General features: G+C 40.4%; 1 protein-coding gene across 4 annotated transcripts in view; it reads right to left on the reverse strand.

Annotated features, from left to right (window-relative positions):
- Nucleotides 1-8,214: 8,214 nt before the first annotated feature.
- Nucleotides 8,215-22,303, reverse strand: part of ARHGAP24 (Rho GTPase activating protein 24) — a 340,611-nt gene continuing 326,522 nt past the window's right edge. For all 4 annotated transcript variants that reach the window (XM_065404926.1, XM_065404925.1, XM_065404928.1 and 1 more), the window contains 4 exons: nucleotides 21,530-21,603; nucleotides 17,541-17,662; nucleotides 13,569-14,637; nucleotides 8,215-8,458 (listed from right to left, as the gene is read on the reverse strand). In XM_065404926.1, the coding sequence (XP_065260998.1) occupies nucleotides 8,215-8,458; nucleotides 13,569-14,637; nucleotides 17,541-17,662; nucleotides 21,530-21,603 (1,509 nt within the window). The remainder of the gene's footprint in view (nucleotides 8,459-13,568; nucleotides 14,638-17,540; nucleotides 17,663-21,529; nucleotides 21,604-22,303) is intronic.

The following is a 22,303-nucleotide window of genomic DNA, read 5'->3' on the forward strand; positions in this document are numbered from 1 at the left end:
TTTGCCTTACATTCTCCAAAACCAGATCTTATCTTTTCAGCTTTAGTCCTACTGCCTTACCCTAAAACTAGGGGAAATAATTACTTGTGAGCTGAACTCTGATGAGACCCCCCCCAAGCCAAGAGGAGAGATTTGAGGGGTCCCTACAAAGCAAAATGTGGACCAGGTTTGCCAATGAGTTTAAAAAAACCCAAACAAAACAAGCCTTGGGTCTAACCTGAAAGAAATGTAGAGTGAATCTGCACTCTTTATTGTAGAACACTGATTTTTTTAATGACCCTAAACACTGTAGTTGTGAACCTATCATAAACTGTCCTGGTTGCAGCTCTTGCTGTAAGATTTACATAAGCAGAGGCTATGTTTCAGGTAGAACAATCAGACTCAATCCTGCATGATTTTAACCCCAATTCAAGGGAGCATGAACAAAGAGAAATTTAAAAGAAGAGTTTGCATAAAACCTTACTGAAAAGCACAACTGCTAATTTCCGAGACCCCCTAGCCAGAAGTGGAAAGGACTGAGAAAAAGAGAGGGACTGGTATTTAAAGGCACTGCACCTAATGAGAAATGAAACCCTGTATCTGAATATTGTGAACTTTGGAGTTCTAAGACAGAGCCCTGGTCAATGTGGGTTCTTAGCAGTGGCAGAGGATTGCTTTTTGTATTTATTATTCAGTTTCCTGAAAGGTCAGTGCATATTGTTTAAGCATAAATGCACTTACCCCTAGTGTTCTCTCTGGCACTTGTAGACCCTCTCATCCTCTTCCCCACTCCAAGAGAGGCAAATTCAACTTGCCTGGATAATTCTGCAACACTCACAGTTGGTGACTCCAGATGGATCAATTGGACAAGTGGCAGCACCACTGAGCTGCTTGCTTTTATCTTGTGGACCTCCTGCATGATCAAGTTCAAATGGAATGAGTATGTTAATGGCAGTGGCAATAAAATTACAGTGTTACTATAATCTTTCACTCACCAGCAGCAAAATGTATGATTTCTAAAACTTAGGGAATGAATTGTTGTAATGAGTGTTAACTCCCCTGTCTCCTTGTCTGGTGTTAGTGACCGAATAACAGAAGTGTCATCCCAAACACCTTTAACAGTGCAGCATACAAAGCAATCTACATAGGCACAGCTACTACCCTTTAATGCACAAAGTGTGTTGGCACCATTGTGACACACAATGAAGCCAGAGCTCAGGGACTTGGAGAAAGATTCCACTCCAGATTTGTGATGCATCTCTTTCAGCAAGTTGACTGTAGTATTGTTTTGATTGCAAACCCTTCCGTGCACATAGCACACACTGGGTTTAGTGCTGGACAGGGCAGAGTTGACAACCAAGAATATTCCCCAATTACTCCTTGCCTATGCTGGTTTGTATTACTGTAGGGAGTTAAAACTTACTTCTCTCATCTCCTATGGCTGCAGTTTTCACATTACTCTTCTGAATGTGGCCTTATAAAGCTGTATGTATAACCTGTTTTAGAAGAACACAAGAGGAGAAACATGATGCGAAGCAAGATCATCATCTAAAGGCATCACTGGAAACCAAACCAATGCTCCTATCAGTTCTGTACTGCATTTCTTCCCCTACTCTGTGTAAACTTGGCAGTTTCCCATGTTGATGCTCATGGACATTTCAGGTAATGCTGCTTTTCTTGGGAAAAGCACGTTTCTGCAGCTTCAGTAAGTTTACTGTTTTTTAAAAAAAACAGTTGTCAGTTACCTTTATGCTGTGAGTTATGTCTTCTCCATGGGAAGACAATGAAGGAAAAACTCAGATGGATCCTTCAGAAGTGTCACTGGCAGATGCATTGTATGGTATTTTAGCCATGGCGAGTCCTGTGAAAATCATTTGCAAGCCTATGCCTAAAATCCCACAAAAATTATGGAAACATTTGACTTGGTATTTCAAAAGTTGGAAGTAAGTATGTTCATTTACACAATAGGGTTTCTCAAACTGGTACAGACCGCTGATAAACATGAGACTAGTTCGATGAAACTCACCTACACACAAGAAAATGAATGTGTCAAAATGGAGATGACATGCTTGCATTGTTCTTTCTTTCAGATAGCTTGGTTGTTAGATAATAAATAGAGTTTAGTTTGATATAATATAGTAAAGGGGAATTATTTCCAGTGGGCATAGCTACATTGCTTTCTCCCCACCTTCATGTTGTCTTTGCTTCTTTCATCTTTCGATTGGGTTTAAGATCAGTGGACTCTGTAATAGCGTACATGAATAAAATATAATCCCAATGAGCCCCGATACTGGAGGATGCGGTAACTATGTAGACCCCTGCTGAAAGCCCCATCTAAAGTATGTTTAACGCATAACTTGCTTTTGTTTGGGAAGTAGGCTATCTACCTGTAATTCTTACCCTCTAAAGTCAATTATTTAGTGGATTCCTACCCTTGAGTATACACTTTGTGTGTGCAACCACACTGCATAAGGTAGTGGTAGTACAGAGTAAGGGATCTATTTCAACTGGTAATTTTGGGAAAAGATTACCTATTTAGCTGTAATTCTTGTTGCTTCCCAAAAATATAATGTATGATAAAACCCTACCATTAGGTCCAGCCTTCAAGTATAGTAAATTAATACACAGTGAGTTCTGTCATAGGGAGCATGGATCCAAAATATCGTATATTTGAAAAATAACTACTTTCAGATCCAGTTTAGTGTATAATGAAATTATATTTCTGATGTGGTGCATCTGTCAGGTAATCCAGAAACAAACTGCAATTTGGCAGTGTTGGGAGCTGCCATCAGAAAGGGTCTGACTTTGTCACCATGCTAATTAATATCTTCATCTGTAAATGGTCCCTTTTAGTATCATTCACATAAGAGTGGTAGAATCAGGTCCAAAGAGATTGTGATAAAGCATGTGAGTGTGATGTAGCTTTGATAAGTTATACCCACCTATCGAGCTGGCTTTTTCTGAATAGTTCCAAAGAACCTACATATTTCCAAATCACTTCTGATTAATCATTCTCTATTTAAATCTTAAGGGCTCAGTGAGGTTAGTATTATCATCTACACAACCCTGATGCTCCCTAGCATAGCCAAATTTATGACAATTAGTCTCTCCATAAAGTTAATTTCATGTCTTCTATATGAACACTCCAATAAGAGATATAACATCAGATATACAGTAGATAAAAATAAGATTAATGCATTCTCTTTAAAAGACGACGATGATGTATGGTGCTTACTGATTAAGGAAGTCATTTTGCCCTGTCAGAAGGCTTTTTTTAAAATTGTGATTATACTCAAATCCATGATACATTGTTTAGAGCAGATGTTCCCTAAGAAAAGTCGTATTTGTATCAACCTTATACTCTTGCTCTGCTATAAAATGCAAATTCATTAGTTCCTCAAAGAGCAGGCAAGGAGGGTATAATTCCACTGAATTACTGGCATACATGCTATAAGGGTAATATGCAAGGAACAGTCACATCACAGTGTGAATGAGAGAAGGAGCATGTTATGTTATTTTTGCAGGAAAAAAATCAAGTGGAATAGTATTTAGGGTAATACATAGCACCTTACTATCAAAAAATTGAAGAATGAACTGTAAAATTCCTGCTGTTTTCTAAGTAAATGGAGATTATTTGCCAAGCCAATTTTTCTGTAAAACAGTGTCAATTCAGTCATCTCTTGGATGAGGAACTCAAGCATATGCATTTCTTCAAGTATCAGTTATCTGCTAGTTAAGAACAGAGGATCTAACATACTTTTCCCCTTTCAATATCAGAACACCGTTCCTGAAATGCACTCTGTATCATTGTTTACAGTATCTAGAAATGCACAGTATGTGAAATACAATGAGACCTGTCTTAAGCCATTGTCCAAAGAGATGGCAAAAGTCAGTTAGAAGGTAGTGCAGAATTGGTCCTAAGGGACCTGATTCTGTAGTGCCTTGTGGTGGTGTTTATACATGTGAAAATTTGTGCAATACATGCCTATTCTGATTTGGGAGTGTTGTACACACCAGTATTGACACAAGCTACAGGAACTCAGATATTGTGGGGATGGATGACCTTAGGACCAAGGTATTTGGGAGTGGTCTCAACACAGGAGGCTGCCTATTAAGTAGGGTGTCTTGTGTAGATTTTACTGTATGTAATTTTAGCGCACTTTTTAAGGCACAATGAAAGGATATGGTTAGGAGTTATATAACCATAATTCATGGGTATTACAATGCACAAGGCATTCTTTCTAGTTTTCCAGGAATGCAATTGTCTCATTCATAATAATAGATATAGTGCAGTTGCTTTATTGCTATTGCTTAAACTTTCATGAGGGAAAAAATAGCTTTTTTTAAAAAAACGTTGAAAGAAAATGAAGTAGGCTATAATAAGTGTGGAACAATAGTTTCAGCCAAGCCATGTGATTTACATAAATTAAAGAACTGGTACCTTATTAGCATGCTGATCAGTCAGTCAGAACAACTCTGTCATTATAAGCAATTCTGTCATTATAAGCAATTTTGTAGCTGGTGCTACGTTTAGCATTGCAAACTGATGGATACACACCTGAGAGTCATGTCAGTAGCAAATGATTTCATTATAATCATTGTTGTGTTAGTAGATACCAAATTAAATCAGCACAATGGGACAAAGCAACGTATTCTGATTGGAAATGGTCTCAATACAGGAAAATGCTTGGGAAAAAAATGTAAACTGCTACTTACAGCCCAGATCCTAAGTGGGATTCCACACCACACATGCTGCTGGAGGGCCAGGTTTGGAGACCCCGTGCCAGGAGATCCTCTTTCCCCCATGGTGTGCTGCCCCTTCACTGGTTGTTCTCCCTACTGTAAAAGAGGGAAGAGGAGTAAAGGGAGGCATGTCACAAGAACAGCCTATGAGTTCACACAGAGTGTGAATCAATAAGTGCCAAGCCCCTGCACTGGAGGGAAGCTGCGGACCATGGCACCTGTTCCTCCTTCCATAACCGGCAGGAGTGGTTTCTCTGCTGTGACTTGCTTCAGCACAGTGTCCTGGACGCAAATCCCAGTTACTTAGGTTTGGCACTCGTTTTCAGAATTGGGCCCTTTACAAACATATAATTTGATTGATGCTTTTTTGTTCTAGTTGTCATGTCCCTCACTAAGCAAAAGGAAATGCAACATTGTTTTCTCATGGAATTTCAGTGACACCTTTTGGTTAGCTGGCAGAATTCTACACTAAGTCTCTCACCAGGCCTGTTTTAACTAACTCCCAGGGCGTTGACTTACCTCCCCTTAACAGGCTAAAACTCAGAAGACTGAGGCAGGCAGTTCCCAAGGCTGGAAAAGAAAATGCCATTCTTCAGGCCTGCAGGATTTAAAACAATGACTATTTTAACTAACAGGAGGGTGATAAAGTATGGAGTGCCCCCAAAATAAACCTTTTTCCTTTCACACCCAACCCCTAGAATGAAATCACTCCCACCCAAAACAACTACGACAGGAGCCATGTATATTGGCAAACAATGCATTGTGTTTTCTTCCTTATCTCATGCATGGATGCCAGGTAGTTTAGAGTTAGGGACTTGTTTGGAAAGCGAAGCTCCTACGCTAACTACAATCATTGCTGCTGCATGGAACCGATGCCTATATTCTCACTTTAACAACAACACTAACCTAGGCCCAACCCTGCATTCCTCAGTGAGGCAAAACTCCTGCTTTATGTCCGGCAGGAGTTTTGTCTAAATAAAGCAGGTGGGATTAGGGTTAGAATCTTACGGAGATTGAACAATTGAGGAGGAAGAGGATGTTCAACTACTAAGACTAGATGTAATTCCTTTATGTAAAATAAATAGAAGCTCATTTTTTTTGTACTATTTGTGACTGATTTTGTTCTGGTGTGAGAAGGAGGTACGTGCACGGTTCCTCTACAGCAGTGCAGTGTAAAAGTCTGACAGTCTTTTTTTTTCCACACCCAAACTCCAGCTCCAAACAGCACCGGACTTTTCAGAAAAGTATAATCACTTCAGGAAATGACATACATGTGGCTCCGGTCCTGAACTAATTATATTTTTTTAGAAGGAAAGAAAAAAAAAAAGACACTCGAGATTTTAAATTTACTGTGTATGAATAAATACTCTATGTGTGTGACTGAAAATAAAAAGACCTCTTTGAAATCAGAAGCAGTGTGAATTGTTTGATGTACGCCTCTCACCACCCCTGCCTTTCCAAGAGTGACATTAGTATTGGCCACATTACAGCAGCACCTAGAGGCCTCAGGCAAGGTTGAGATCCCCTTGTGCTAGGAGCTGTACATACACATAATAAGAGAGAGTTCCTATAAGAAAGAATTTATAATCTAAATAGACAAGGCACAGAGCAGCAAAATGATTGCCTACGGTTGCACAAAGGTCAGTGACAGAGCAGTGAATAGAACCCCAGTCTTCTGAGTCTCAGTTCAGTGCCCTATCCACTGGAACACACCACCTCTTAATATATATATATTAACATTCAATCCAACAAGCACTGCCCAAAGGAGAGCTCTGCTAAACAGTCAGATTAGAAACTTACCTCCAGAGGAATTAGTGGCAAGTGTTCTGCTCAGGCAAAATCCATTTCATGCTAGTAGTCCCTCTAAAGTCATGCTTTTGCAAGTAGTCTGAATCAGAATTTGCCCTATTTTGCATCCAATGGAGCTCTGTGGATATATGCAGCAGAACGGTGTAGTGTAGGTGACCCTAAACATTTGAGTAGCCCGAGAATTTTTCAACCCTCTCTCTGACAAAGATTCAAAAATTGAATAATCTAGTCAACTAAAATGAAGAGTACAAACTACTTTAATTAAAAAATTGCTTGCTATTTTTAATATCCACCTTAGAAGCAAGTAAATAAATGTTTCACCTAACAGTGTTTTCCTTTTCCACTTGGGCAACATGAATAGGAAGTTAAATTTACCCCCTGTCCAGAGGTCCCACAGAAGACTTCATGCGTCTCTTTAAACCCAATGTTAAGGACTTAGGAGCACAGGACCTCTGAATTGTACTATTGGAATCTAAGCCAAAATCGCTTTGCCTAGTTGAATTAATCAGCATTATCTCTATCATCATCAATACTGCCAGCACAGACCAATATGAGTTTCACTTGAGAAAGGACTACAGGATCCAGCCCAGAGTTGATGCGGCAATGTTACTCTTGCGACTGTAAAATCATGCAAACACAATAGCGATTATTATTTTGCCTTTTTGGTTTAATTGCTAACAGTGATTTCTTTTTCTGTTTGCTTAAAGCATCACTGTCAAATACCAGAACTCCTTTAACAAGGAATTTTAAGTCAAATTCAGGGCCTTCACTACATAGCATCTCCAAGGGAAATGGGGAGCCTCAAAACAACAGCATTTGGAGTCAACCAATAATATGATAACTAGAGACATGATAAACCATTTCAAATCCAGTCCTCCTTTTTAAATACTCCTACAAATAGCTTTATCTGTTATTTACAGGAAACTGAACTAGAATGAAACGACGGTTATTCTGGAAAAAACCATGTGGTCAAGATTCCTTAACCAGACCATCTCCTTTAGGATTTCAAATCATGGATAAAATGGTCTGACATTCCAAAAACTAAAAGAATATTATTTATGAAGAGTTCCGAGTCCAAAGAGAAAAGTTCCAAACTTGTCAGATGTTAATGTTATATTTTTATAAAATTATTTACACTTTTATTTTTGGTCATGGGCAAGTCCATTGGCACAAACAGCACAGCCACACATTATCCTCTTGTTTTAATAACTAACATTATATATATTTGTTTATCTTTAGTTCCCCCCCCACGCAAGAAGGGTAACAAAAAAAAATTGATATACAAAATAAGCTGATGGTAACACAATGCCAAAAATAGCTTATTATGTTAAGTGCAAGGGAGAAAAGCCTTGATATAAAGCTTGATTGCAACAACATTTCAATTTACCAGTTTAAATACAAGACTTGCATTAAAATATTTTGTGAGATATGTCTCTCGCTCTCTCTGACTTTTTTTTAAAACCTATATACACATTCAGTTGTAACACTTGACACTAGCATTATGAAGCATTCAAAAAGTACGATAACTTGATAAGTACACACTGCAGTATGGGTGGTTAATGTCTGTAGGTATTTCTTCCTTCAATGGTTTACAACATTTTGTTGAGTGCTAGCCTCAGTCAGGTGACCAGCCACCTGAAACAGTATAATACCCCAACATCCCACAGTCTCAGCTTAGAATGCTCACTGAATCCATATGGTGTTGCCTCTCTCCGGCCTGCGAGGCTCCACTGTTAGTTCTCCAAATGTTGAGAAAAACTGCTCCATCTCTTTTTGCAGCATGTCGTTCCTCTTCTCTGCATCTTCTTTGGCCCGCTCTGCATTGCGCATTTTGATTTCTACCATTGTAAACTTCTTCCTTTCCTGGTCCAGCTCATCGTGCAGGGTCATCATTTCTGTCTCAAGGGTGAGGTTTCTCTGTTCCAAGCTGCAGAAATAGAAGTATACAGATGACAGCCCTCACTGTATTACCCAGCCTAGATTAGAGCAACAGCTTTTAATTTATAAAGCTTAGTCCAAGTTTCTTTAAAGAGACAATGTTAAAGTAACATGTTTCTTACTGGATGTTTACTGTTGAAGTGTATCCTACAAGGAATGATGGAATCTTCATCTCTTAGGTTATTTATAATTGAAGGATACAAACCACTGGAAATGTATATGGTAGGAAACAGCTCTGCATGTGCTAGGCAATTAATTAATTAGGCCTTTTCCTTCTCCAAGGGTTGATTCTGGCCTCACACTGATTGTACACTGGTGTAACAACAGAGTCCAATGTACTGTCAGAACACTATGTCCCTGATCCTCTCTTTCTATTTGCAAATATTGATTCCCCGTGCTGAGCTACTGTTGAGTAGATTGGTACTATCACCTCCTGTGACTTGCATGCTATGCCTCTGTTAATGCAACGCAAAATAGCATTTGCCTTTTTTTTTTTTTTTGCAACAGCATCTCATTGTGGACTCATGTTGAGGTTGTGATCCACCATCACTCCCAGATCCTTCTCAGCAGTGTTGCTGCCAAGCCAGTTATCCCCCATTCTGTATCTGTGCATTTGGTTTTCCTTTCCTAAGTGTAGCACCTTACATTTGCCCTGGTTAAATTTTCTTTTGTTGTCTAGAGCCCCGTTCTCCAATTTATCAAGATCCCTTTGAATTTTAGTTCTATCCTCCAAAGTATTTGCAACTCCCCTAGCTTTGTGTCATCTGCAAATTTGATCAGTATGCTCTCTATTCCAACAAACAGGTCATTAATAAAGATGTTAATTAACACCAGACCCAGAACAGATCCCTGTGGAACCCCACTTGAGAGCACCTTCCGATCTGACATCATTCCATTAATAGTTACTCTTTGTTTGCAGTTGTTTAACCAATTATGTATCTATTTAATGGTAGTTCTATCAAGCCTCCATTTCTCCAGTTTATTTATGAGAATGTTGTGAGGGACTGCATCAAAAGCCTTGCTAAAGACCAGGTATATTAAGTCCACCGCATTCCCCTATCCACCAAACCAGTTACCTTGTCAAAGAAAGAAAATCAAGCTGGTTTGGCATGATTTGTTCTTAGTAAATCCATGCTGACTTCATCCTCCGGGTATTTGCAAATTAAATGTTTTATATATTACTCCAGTAGCTTCCAAGAGATCGAAGTCAGGCTGACTGGTCTATAGTTCCCCAGCACCTCCTTTCCCCCCTTTTTAAAGATGGGCACTATGTTAGCCCTTCATCAATCTTCCAGGACCTCTCCTGTCATCCATGAGTTTGTAAATATTATTGCCAGTGGCTCCAAGATTTCTTCAGCTAATTCCTTAAGCACCCTGGGGTGAATAGCAGAAGGCTGTGCTGACTTGAATCCATTCAAATTAGTCATAAGATCTCTGACGTGTTCTTTACTTATCCTGATCTGCATCCCTTCTCCTTTACTGTCTATGATAACTTCCTTAGTTGTCCAGTCACATGTTACTTTATTGAAGCTGCAATTGATGTGGTTTGTTTTTGTTTTAAAAAAAGTTACTTACTATATTTGAGGGTTTATGTAAAGAACCAAGCACACTAATGGTATGATCTAATGCATCATCATAATAATGCATGTCGAACACTGAATGTGTTCCAATATTATCAACACAGCTCAGAAAATTGTGATGAACGCAGCTAACGAACTGTTCCTCCTTTTGCTTTCTGTGCACTGTACCTTTATATTTCTAAAAGCCTGCAGTCCAATGGAATCAGCAGCCATGGTGTGTTCCAGTTCAGATACAGCTTGTTACAGAGGAGACATACACACCATTCTGTCTCTTGTAAGTGGCAGAGATGGGAACAGAAGCTGCTATTCTAAGTGCTGTATCCACTATACAACTGTGCTGAGGGCATAACGACAATGCTTTATTCCACTGCATGCTGTTATGTGCCCTTATTAAGGGTAGACATAGAGTTTGGATATAATCACTCATCAGTTCATGCACCGTACTATCTCTCTTCCTCTAAACAAAGATTTAATTTACTGTGTTGATGAAGTAGGAGAATTGATGACTGGTAAATTGTTCTCCATTTGAAAACAATTGGAAATTTCTTTTCCTAACATGACTCAGCTTCACCTATTTTAACAGCTCTTGAACTGTGTAGGGAAGTTTCATGCAAAGCAGCAATGAGGAAATGCGCCTCTTGGCTGGATTTACAGATGAAGGGAAAATCCTAACTGTTTCCACCCATTCATTTGGGAATTCTGCCGTACGCAAAAACAATTTGAGTCTGATCTTAAGTTGCATTTCGCAATGATGTAAGTGCTGAAGATGAAATGCCAAGGTCAGTCTGGTGTGTAACTTGGTGTCAATTTGAATCTTACCAATGTGCAGATACATAACCAGTAGCACTCATGATTTGAAATGTGGAAGGAGAGGCAGCAGGACTAAAGTAGATCAACACATGTCCATCCTTAATTTACCTCTTCCCTATTGTATGCATCACCCCTGGATTGCCTGGTTGAGTTATATGATACAGTGGATGATATTCGGAACACCAGGAACAAGGTGAAGCTGACAAGAATTACGTCAATTTCATGTCACTGCTGAGGGAATCTATGAGCAGCAGAGGTAGCCACCACTGGAGCTAGTCACAGGGAGGAGGGCACCAAAGAGAATATAGAGCACTAGTAGAGTAATGGAGACATCTTCCCTTCTGGGGATACCTAGGGGTTAGAATAGCACAGACACTTTGCCTCATAGCAGCTGTGACACTGTGCATGGGGGAGGGAACAGAAAGAGATTGCACTGTTTCTAAACTTTCAGCAGCTAGAAGAAAATGAGCATATACAATCTGCAGGCTGTAAAACATGGACTATACCACCCTCACCAGGAATTCCAGCACTCTCCCAATTACAGAAGTGAAGGGGTGGGGCCCTTGGGTTGCACCTGTGCTTCACTGATAAACGATGCCCCATCCCCACCCTAGCTTATCAGCCTCTGACTAATCAGTGTCTCAAACTTTTTTGACATGAGCTAAAACAGTGAAGTCTCACTGGCAGGGTTACCACCCACCCTGAATATGTGGGATACTATTCATTTTCTTAGTGCAATGCTACAAGAATTCACAACGCCCTGACTTTACTGTTGGTACTCAAGAAACATCATTTGTACGCTGCTTTTGAACAGTTTGGATAAATTCATTAGTTTAGGGCAGTCTATTGTTAAACAGTGTAATTCATTTCTGGTAGTGAAGGTATGGGGGAGATTATCCAACTCACCTAAGGGAGTGAGGCGCACAAGTCCTATTGAAAGTCTCCCTCCTGCCTCATTTGATTTAATTTCAGTGAAGTGAACAGGCAAACCCTGTTTGAGTACCCAGCCCAAGTAGCTGAACTGGGTGCTGGGAACATATGTGTGTGTGAGTGGAATCCCCTTACCTTACCAGGCTGTGGAATGGGAGAAGAGCTGCTCTGGCCTCAGGACTGGGAGTAGTCTATGGAGCCCTGTCCTCATGTGGCCTTCAATAGCTTGCACTCCCAATCCTGATGCTTGCTCCTCCTTCAGTGATCTTTTGTACACAGCCATCTTGGAAACGATCATGGAACTGCACTTCATGTGGTACAATGGATCCTGCCCATGCAGCAGGACCTTACTGGTTCCGCTGCAGCAAGGCCCTCTGTACCCACCGATGAAGGAGAAGGATTTGCGGTTCTAAATATAAAGCCACCCAAGAACTTGGAAAGCCACCATGCATAACCTTTCTCCTAATACGCTAGCTTATCATTGTTCCTCCAAAGTGCTCTCAAACATCCGGTCTGCTGCTTTTGCTTGGTATCCATGCTGGTCTTAACATGTAGGGTAGCAAGACTCAGCTTAACTCTATACTGAGCCCATGTCCAGGAAAAGTGTGCTACGTGTTGTTTAAACATTTCCAACAGGATATTTGTACCCATTTGGATCATGAATCATTTGGAATTTTTAAAGCTAAGGAAGGTGACAAAGTCAACTGGTAAAACAGCCACATTTTTTAAATTGTACAATTACCCAAATCCTATTATACTCATGGGAAAATGAAAAAAAAATGGTTTTCTGATTTGTTTGCAGCTTTTCACTTCCAGTTAGTATAGGTGTGTTAGAAATGCCATAACTATTGTTACTAAGTCACAACCAGTTAAAAAGAGCCATGTTTGCATCCGTCATTCAATGGCAGCACATTTAAATATGTTACATAAATAAAAGGAAATCATTTTATGCAAATAGAATTAACCCATGGAATGCATTGCTGCAAGATGTTATTAAATTAAATAGTTGAGTAAGATTAAAAAAGACTGAACACTTAATTTGAATACAGATGGCATCTGCAGCTACTCTAGTCAAATTAAAACATAAGGGCCACAAGTCCTCCAACTTTAGGGCATAAACTGGGATCAGAATGAAATTCTCCCCAATAGTTCAGTTTGGCACAATAGGCCCTGTTCATTAGAGAGATTTTTCACTTCCTCTGAAGCATTTAGTGCAAGCCGCTGCTGAATGCAGGATATTGAATTAGACATGCCACTGTTCTGCTCCAGTACGTCAGCTACTTCCATGCAATCTTCAAATGGGTTAGAAGTTTGATTTGGATGGGCACTCTAACATCTGAAAGTTTTCTCCAAACCTTTGTGTCAGCTCTCCACTCCTCTTCGATCAGCAAATTTAGGCTGGGGATCTTAAGGAAACAGACTCTTTAGTGAGATTTCACATGCTTACTATGTTTAGGCCCTCAATTTGAGAACTGCAATTCTCATGCTACACCAATCCTTCTGCGTCTGATCTTGGCTGGGAACATGAGGCACACACAAATATGCAAATACAAAATATCATGGAAAGAAAAAGTTATGATTTTTTTTTTCCAATGTCAGACCAGGTTTGGTTTGAATTAGGGGGAAAAGGTTCAGGTGGGCTCCTATTTTATCCAAGCATTTTCTCCATCTCTACTACCAATTCCTATGTTCAGATTCACTGGGGCATGGGTGCATAAGAGAATTACTCTGCCTCTCATTTTAATAATTAGCACATATGGCAAAGATACACCATCTTACCTCTTTATCCTTGTTTCATACTCCACCTTCTGTTTTGCCATCTCCTGCTTTAAGCTGGACACTAGGCTGTGCAGAGCACTGTGGTTGCTCGTGTTGTTTGCGACAAACGTTTCACTGTTATCGCTGCTGCTGGTGGCCCGGCTGCTGCGTCCTCCCATGCTTCTTCGGTCAGTTTTACTCTCATAGTCTCCTTGGTTGGAGAGGTCTTCATGTGGTGGCCCATCTAGCACGGAGTCTTCAAAATTACCCCCATAAAAGTCTTGCTCGGGGCAGGTGGTTGTAGACGATCGACAGGAGTTGGAGTGTTCGGGTAGGGATATTTCACAAGAGGATGTGGACCAGGTGGCACTATCTACGCTCTGTTTATCATCCGAATTCACCATGGAGAACTGCTGGTGGACATTGTCATAGGTGGAGAGTCTGTTATGCTGGCCCGAATCACTCACCAATTCCTTTTGTTTACTGTCCCTCAACGTGACGTACCCATTGGGCATCCAGCTCAGGTTTCGGCTGTTCAGGGAGTTGCTGTGTGCATCCGTGCTTGAAATGCCCATTCGCACGCCTCCATTCTGCATGCTGTGTGTGCCCATTTTAGTAACTGGACCTTTCAGGGATGATGTTCTCCTGGCCTGCAGGGTACCATTTGGTAAGGTCTGGGTTTTCTCATGGCCCTCCACAGAGCTGCTGAAGGACCCATTGGTGACTATGCCACTGCCTTTATTAAAGGCTGGGTTTTTTTTCACCATGAGAGGTGGGCTTCTTGTGACATCAGGTTTGTGAATGCTGTTCCTTGGACTGTTTGACTTGCTCCCTGGCAGCACTGTGGGAGACCCATTATCCATGCTTGCCCTCTGGAGAGGCTCAGGTGTGTCCCAAGAACAGCTTCTCACCGCTGTCTCCTTGTTGTTATTGGTCTCTTTATTCTGGAGCTGACCAATTATCATTTTCTTCTGGATCTCATTGTTGTTATTACACACCTCCTCCCCTGCCTGAAAGTCTGTGTCCTTGGGAAATAGCTGTTCATGTTCACTTATCATCACTGACATCAGCTGCTGGACTACTGCAGTACCTGGAGGATGGCAAATGAACCACCATTAATGAAGTAGTTTCATTTGAGAAGTGAACAAACATTCTTTTAAAACAGATTTTTAAAGATTTCATAAAGATGCATCTAGTTAATATACACTTAATTTATGCATTTATCTAATATATATGTAGTTTACCTAAGCATTTAATATTTGCTATTACAACCTTCATGCCACCTCATCCTATCTCCCCTTTCTGGCTCCAAATCACCACAGCACAATCGGTTCTGTATTGTCCCCTTTTCAAGGAAGAAACAAAAATATGCCTGTGTCTCTGCTGGTGCACCTTCCTAGCCACTCTGCGCTGGCTCTGGAGTATTGGACAACATCTTGGGGGCAGAGTCAAGACTTTGCTCATTCCTGTTAGCAGATGCTCTCCTGCTGCAAAGAGCCTGCCAATGTAGGTAGCCAGTGCAGGGGAGGAAAAGAGCTCCCTACATCTCTTACTTCAATATTAGGGCATGCAGTAGCCAAGAATGTTTTAAAGGAGATATTATCATGGGGAACTAAAACAAATATCCCAAGACAATATCCGCAATTGAAAACCACTGGGACCATACAGAGAGATTAAGAATAATAAGAAGATGAATGATGTAATTCTAATATGTGAGTTTAAGCTCAATATATCAAACATCTTTAAAAACTTACTCCAAGGCTGGGAAGACACTAGCCAGTCTAATACAAGGGGTTGAAGAAGGAAAGGGTTTCTGGCCCATTTATTTTTTAGCCTATCAGAACTTTGTGAGATATTTAATATAAAAACCTTTAACCACTCAGAGATGAGATTGTGACTGGCCAGTAAAATGTGCCATGCTGTCACACTGTGTGGAATCTGCTGCCGGTAACATATAAATCACAGCCTTAAATCACACAGCACCCTACTTCGCAACACATTATTATAAATGTTCCTTCTCTAGAAACCCATACTGCACACACCACACGACTTCACTTTAATTTACAGAACTATCATTTGGAACTAGACTTGGGTAAATAATGATGTATCACTGCATTATATATATATTTTACAGAACCCTATTAGGGAGTATTAAGAGTCTTCCAGTAATGAGGTCAGGTTGGTTATAAACACCATTTTAAAGTCCCTAGGCATGTTTCAGTGGCATGCTGTGCTCTTTTAATCAATAATTTCCCACTGGCCCATATAATTTTATACAGGTTGCATTTGAATATTTGAGCTTTTTTCCCCCTTCAAATACATCTATAAAAATTCAGTTTGCCACGGGGACTTGTACACATTTTTTGTTCGTTTGCTTTGGAAGCCTGAAAATCTGCATTGCTTTGTAACAGCTTTGATTCTACCACAAGAAATGGTGGGGAAAAGTCAACTTCCTTTCACAAACCTCTTTCTTTATTCATGCATATATTATATCTCCATACAAGTATAATTCATTTATAGTAATTTTTGAGTAGTCAAAAGATTAGATACAAAGTGAAAGTAGAAACTGAAAAAAATAGACAGCAATTGAAATGAAGGTGAGTCTTTAAAGGAGGGTATTTTTTTTAAAAAAAGGGTGTTGAGATATCTCTTTAGCCCCAACACTGGGTTCTTAACACCATGACCTCTCTTTTCCTTGTGGATTGGTAGCATTAGAGGAGGATTGCTGTGAACAATTTTGCCATTGTATTAGAGGATAAAGGGCTGCAGAAGGTGACATCATACTAAACTATAAGTCTGTGGGGGGAAATTCTCAAAGATAGCAGAAAAACATAAAACAAAACAAAACCCCAAAGAAAAATTCCATTCTTGCCTTTTGGAGAGGCATTTTCTACGGGCCTTTGTATTTTCCTGCTGGTTTCTGAGAAACAAATGTGCCATTTCCAGTTGGAAAAAATAAACAGTTCCACCATAAAAAAAGGCAAAAGTCCTTTGAGGAGATTCAAGACTTTGCTCATGCTGACTTTTTTGCCATGTTCATAGTAAAATGCTATCAGCTGTATCTGGCATCCTTCCAAACACATAGCTAGAATTGTCTTCTCTGGGAGTAACACGTACAAAAGATCCACAGGACAGGCCTTAATGTCCCAACAGATGTTGTGAAAGTTTGTCCCAGACTTAATTCTTGCAAAAACACTGGGGGGTTCAAATGTGAATATTTGCAACATGAAAACAAGCTGGTTTGCACAAAGCTAGCTCCTTCTTCTCTAAAGTGCAAAACAGATTGTGGGTGATAAGAGGGAGATTTTCCAAAATGGTAGATGCTTAAACATATGGAAAAATTAGCTGAAAATATGTAAATTTTGAGTTATTTTACCTCTTTACTGGTAAAATTTGTCAATCAAATGCTCTGGCATTGGATTTTTGATTCATCAAGAAAGGTAATCAAGATTGGGTCTTTGGGCACTTCCATAATATAATATTTACTGCTTAAATTCTACTCTGAAAAGTGACAGTAAAAGTGGCATTGTAGTATTACAGCAGGCCCTTCGAAATGTTCTTGCTGACAAAGGATTGCCCAAGGTGCAAATAAGTGGAACAGTGTGGCCTAGTAAATAGAGTGCTGGACTGAGACGCATGAGACCTGGGTTTTATTCCTGGCTGTGTTCTATGTGGCCTCAGATAGACCTGTTGAGTAAGAAGTTGCCATTTTTACAGTCAGTTTTCAGAACAGAGCTACCCTTTAAGGATGCCATCTGTGCTACAGTGTCTGAGGCAGTGAATGCACTACAAAGGAAATTTCAATTTCTTCTGCAGCAGCCTGTTTGGCATAGCAGTTACTTTAAGTTACTGTAGCGGAAGAAAAGTTGTGTCTACACACAAACAGGCAAAAGTAATTTTGTGACATCAGACCACCCAAAACGTACTGCTGATGAATCTAAAGAAGTTCCTTCTTCCTATTTTAAAGTTGTTTACAATTTTCCTTTAACTCACCCTCCATGATGGTGAGAGGATCTTCCACTTTTGGGCGCAGGATGTTGGGACCAAATACAGTAGCCAGGTTTTGCACACTCATTTTGTTTACACCTGCATAGGACTGAACTTCGTCCAGGAATCTGTGAAATAGAGCGGGGGAGGAGGGAAAGTGAGCATCAAGATCACAAAAGGCAAAGGTGGATGATGATCTCTTACTGTACTTTTTGTATGGAATTTCCTAGTTTTTTTTTTAAAGGTCACCACTCTGAATCACTATTGTAGGCTTGGAAAAACAGGGCAGTAGTTGGGTTCTGAGGCATGTCAGAGGGGAAGGCTCTGAGTTACTACAGAGAATTCTTTCCCAAGTATCTGCCTGGGGGGTCTTGCCCACATGCTCAGTGTCTAGCTGATGACCATATTTCGGGTTGGGAAGGAATTTTCCCCGCAGGACAGATTGACTGAGACCCTGGGTGGTTTCTGCCTTCCCCTGCAGCATGGGGCATGGGTCACTTGCAGGTTTTAACAGTGAATTCTGTGTAACTTGAAGTCTTTAAACCATGATTTGAGGACTTCAGTAACTCAGCCACAGGTTAGGAGTCTATTTCAGGAGTGGATGAGGTTCTGTGGACTGCAATGTGGAGGAGGTCAGACTAGATGATCACAATGGTCCCTTCTAAGCTTAACGTCTATGAGAGAGCCTTGTTTCTGCCTGCCTGGGATCAGCTCCTTGACACCCCTGGATACTGGCAACACAAGCACTCCCCTCCAGACACCACTCTCTCTTTACAGGTTAGTGATAGGCATACACTAACCCCTGAGTCCTCCAAGCATCCACCAGCAGCATCTAGCCCCTGCTCCACCGGATACTCACTGAATCACCAGGCCCAATGTTTCCAAAGGAACAGTACATGCCAGCTTACTAGTTCGCCTTAAAACACAGCTCCACTTAACACACAGCACTCAGGTATGTTTACAGAGAAAGCAAGTATAAGTTTATTTAACAAAGAATAGAGATTCCTATGATAGTAAGCAAAATGCTGGAAAAATGCATTATATATAAAAGAAAATCATAACATGCTTTCTATGGCCTTAACTTAACGAACAAGATTTCCTCCTGTCTAAATAAAGTTTTATCTCACCCAAAGATCTTCCCAGCATTTTCAGCCAAGTCTGGCTGGGATTCTTTTTTCATGAAAAAAGAACAGGAGTACTTGTGGCACCTTAGAGACTAACAAATTTATTTGAGCATAAGCTTTCGTGGGCTACAGCCCACTTCATCGGATGCATAGAATGGAACACACAGAAAGAAGATATTTATACATACAGAGAACATGAAAAGGTGGAAGTAGCCATACCAATTGTAAGAGGCCAATCAATTTTCGTGAAGCAAACCCTCTATCAGTTTACTTCCTCGGTGAAGGATGCCAGGGGGTCTTTTTTCACCTAAGATATACCAGAGCAGACCTTTGATCTTGACTGAAAGGAGTGTGTCTCTCCCTTCATCTCCAGCTGTTTACCTCTTCCTGTTAATTTTCTTTTGAAGTCCCCGCAAGCTCTTCATTAACATATGACTTAATATGCCAACAGCTTGCTGTTGTAAGACATACACTATACAAAGATTAGCTTGGGAGAGCAGTGTCTCTCACCTCCTGTCTAGACAACTGTCTCAAGGCATGCGACTTGCCTTTAACTACAAAAATGTTTTCCTATCTATCCACACACACCTCTTCTGACATGTTATGCACATATACACATCTCACAATGATTATGCCAGTGTGACACAGGCTTTCATTAGAGTCCATACATGTCATTCTTTGGCAGACTAGTACACAGATACCAGATCCAGGGAATCCCCCCAGCCCTTATGTATTCCTGTACCCTCTGCCAGTTGATTGAAAGAAGTCCCTGGGTTTATTTTCTAATGTACCCAAGTTTTCTAGAGCATAATGCTCCTTAGAGCTAGCCCAGTTGAGCTACTATCCAGTGTATCTTGTAAGTTTTCCAGGGAAGGAAGCTTTTGCATATCTTACTGTAACAAGGCATACAGGCCCTTTAACCAGGGCAGCACTGTCCTGTTACTTTTCAGCCCCAAACCCAGGCTATTTTGGGGGTTGTCATTTCTAGAACGATTGTGGAGGGAAAATTCAGAAAATCTGCTCTAGTAGTTAGGCCTCCCATTCTCCACAGCATACTGGCTGCTACCCCAAGTGAATTGAAAATGGGAAATTATTTCTCTCTTATCCTCCCCCGGCAATCCCGATATTTTCTGATAATGTTATATGAAGAGCTTTAAATCTTAACTGATAAATACATTCTTGATATAACGTTCAGCGTCTTACCAAAATCCATAGATACTGTGATGCTGGCAGCTCAGGTGCCAGCTCACGCAAAGGTCCCCCATCTGAACTGGACACTAAACGATACATAGCCGGAATTTTTCTGTCTCACGTGTGGGTTAATATTGATAAAATAGGTATTAGAAATGTTAAGACTCAATTGGATACTTGTGAGTTACTGCATGCATTAATCTTACTTGTAATATCGGTGTTCCATATTGTAACGTAATATTTGAGTGGGTGTATTATGAGCCTCTGTGACTGTATAAATCGCCATACAGGAGAGGGACATTAATTAGTATGAAGAGCTGCTCTTCTACAGAAATTGTTATGCATCTCTCAAAAGTGGAGACACATCATTACCAGTTGGGTTAGGGTTGGATCTTACAACTGGAAACTCCCACATCTGGATTGAGAAACCATCAACAAAAGGACTAAAGACTCTTATTCCTCTGCTCTCCTCCCTGTGAAGATGTGTGTCATGCAAGGGGACTCTTCCCACCAGCTGAGTTTGCAGCTCAGAGCACACGGCAGAAGGAGGATAAAGACCCCAAAGCAAAGAAACTAAGGATCTCTATGCTGCTTGGACTCTGGGGGAGGGGAACCAAGTTGTTTCTATGCATAAGCAAGAGATCCCCAGCGGTTTAGCCTAGGTTAGCCCTAAAAGACAAATTAGAACTTGCTGATTATAGAAGCCTATATTACCTTTTGAACTAAGACAGTAACTCATTCATATGTCTATATTTACTTGCTTTAACCTTGCAAATAACTCTGTATTTTCCTTTCCCTATTTAATAAATCGTCATATAGTTTACTATAGGATTGGTTATAAGTATAGTCTTTGGTGTGAGACCTAAAGCGCAACTGACCTGGGGTAAGTGACTGGTCTTTTGGAATTAGGAGTAACCTGAATATTGCTGTGATTCTTGGTATTATGGGCCATCTATCCAAGAGATATGTTCACCTGGGTGGCAAGAGAAACCTGAATACCCGAAAGGACTGTCTGTGACTCCGTGTTAAGGCTGTTGAAGTGCCTGAGGAGTTTGCACTTGGTTAGTGAAATCTAAGTTAGGAATTAACAACCAATTTGGGGTTTGTGCCCTCGTGTTTAACAGTCTGTTCTGAGATTAGTACTCACGATCTTGCATCACCATTGGGAGCTTCACAGATATTAGCATGCAGCAAATTACATCAAAACATTACCTGTTATAAGGCTGTGTTTTATCTCACATCCCCATGCACACACACCACCTCTCCCAGAAGCCCTTACGCTTCTGGTGTTTTGACCTTTTTAACCCAGGACTCCCATAAGCTGTGTGAATCATCAAGGCCAACAGGAGCTGGTCTCCAGGTAAGTGATCTGCAAATATAGCCTTGCTTCTCCTTACAGAAGTAGATAGAAGGTGATATTCCTTTATCTAGCTACATTTCCTTGCCTTTCATGCTGGGTCTGGGCTATTCATTAATCCCACTCACAGCTGTACAACTATAATTAGTAAGTTAGTAATTAGTAATACAATAAACAAACTTGTGATTGTGTTAGGTTAAACGTACCAGTACTCTGACTCTCTTTGTTAAACTTCTCCTGAGATATATTCATCCAGACAGACAGCAATGTCTACTAGGGCATTGAAATAAATACCTCTTTGATAATCTTTCAGGAGCACTTACCTACAGATATATTTCAGTAGATTGTAATTGACAGGTGGCAGACTCTTTACTTGTTTCACTAATTCCTTCACCCCCTGGGTAAACAAACAAATCAATAATAACACTGTTGAGATTTTGGTATGAAATAAATAGAAGATACTTATGGAACTGGAGTAAGACAACTATTTTCTTAATAATATCCAGATAAACTATGATCACTAGTCTGTAGTATCCATTTCATTTGGCCAAAGCAACATTTTGACTGTCTCACAAGGTCTGCACTAGCATTAGACAAGCAGAAGATTCTTGCAGTCTGTCCTCTCACTAGGATTTAGAAGAGCTGAACAACGTGAACTTGGTTTCTGTGCCCACTGGAAATAGCCTCTGGCTAAACTCCTGCCGCCAGTGCATTTGGATGCTGTTTTAATTCAGCCTTTGGTGCTTTGCCAGCCACTGTAGGGTGTTTGATTTCAGTGGGTCAGCAAAACAAGTGCAACTCAGGATGGGAAGATCATGATACTGCAAATGTTTGCCGGGCAAATGCTAGAAAAGGAAATAAGACAAACAGCTATCTAGATGAAGAGTGACATCGTTTGTAACTCGCGCTGTAGGAGAGTCCAATGTAGAAGACTGAAAAACTAGTCAAACGATCTAACAATCAGATTGCTAAGTCAGCATTACAACAGGATAAAAAATGGCTTATTGTTTCTAGCATTGGTCACTCACATTGCTTGCTTTAATCTTGCAAATAACTCTGTATTTTCCTTTTCCTATTTAATAAATCGTCATATAGTT

Source organism: Emys orbicularis, chromosome 5 (assembly GCF_028017835.1).
Source record: "Emys orbicularis isolate rEmyOrb1 chromosome 5, rEmyOrb1.hap1, whole genome shotgun sequence".
NCBI classification, from domain to species: Eukaryota; Metazoa; Chordata; order Testudines; family Emydidae; genus Emys; species Emys orbicularis.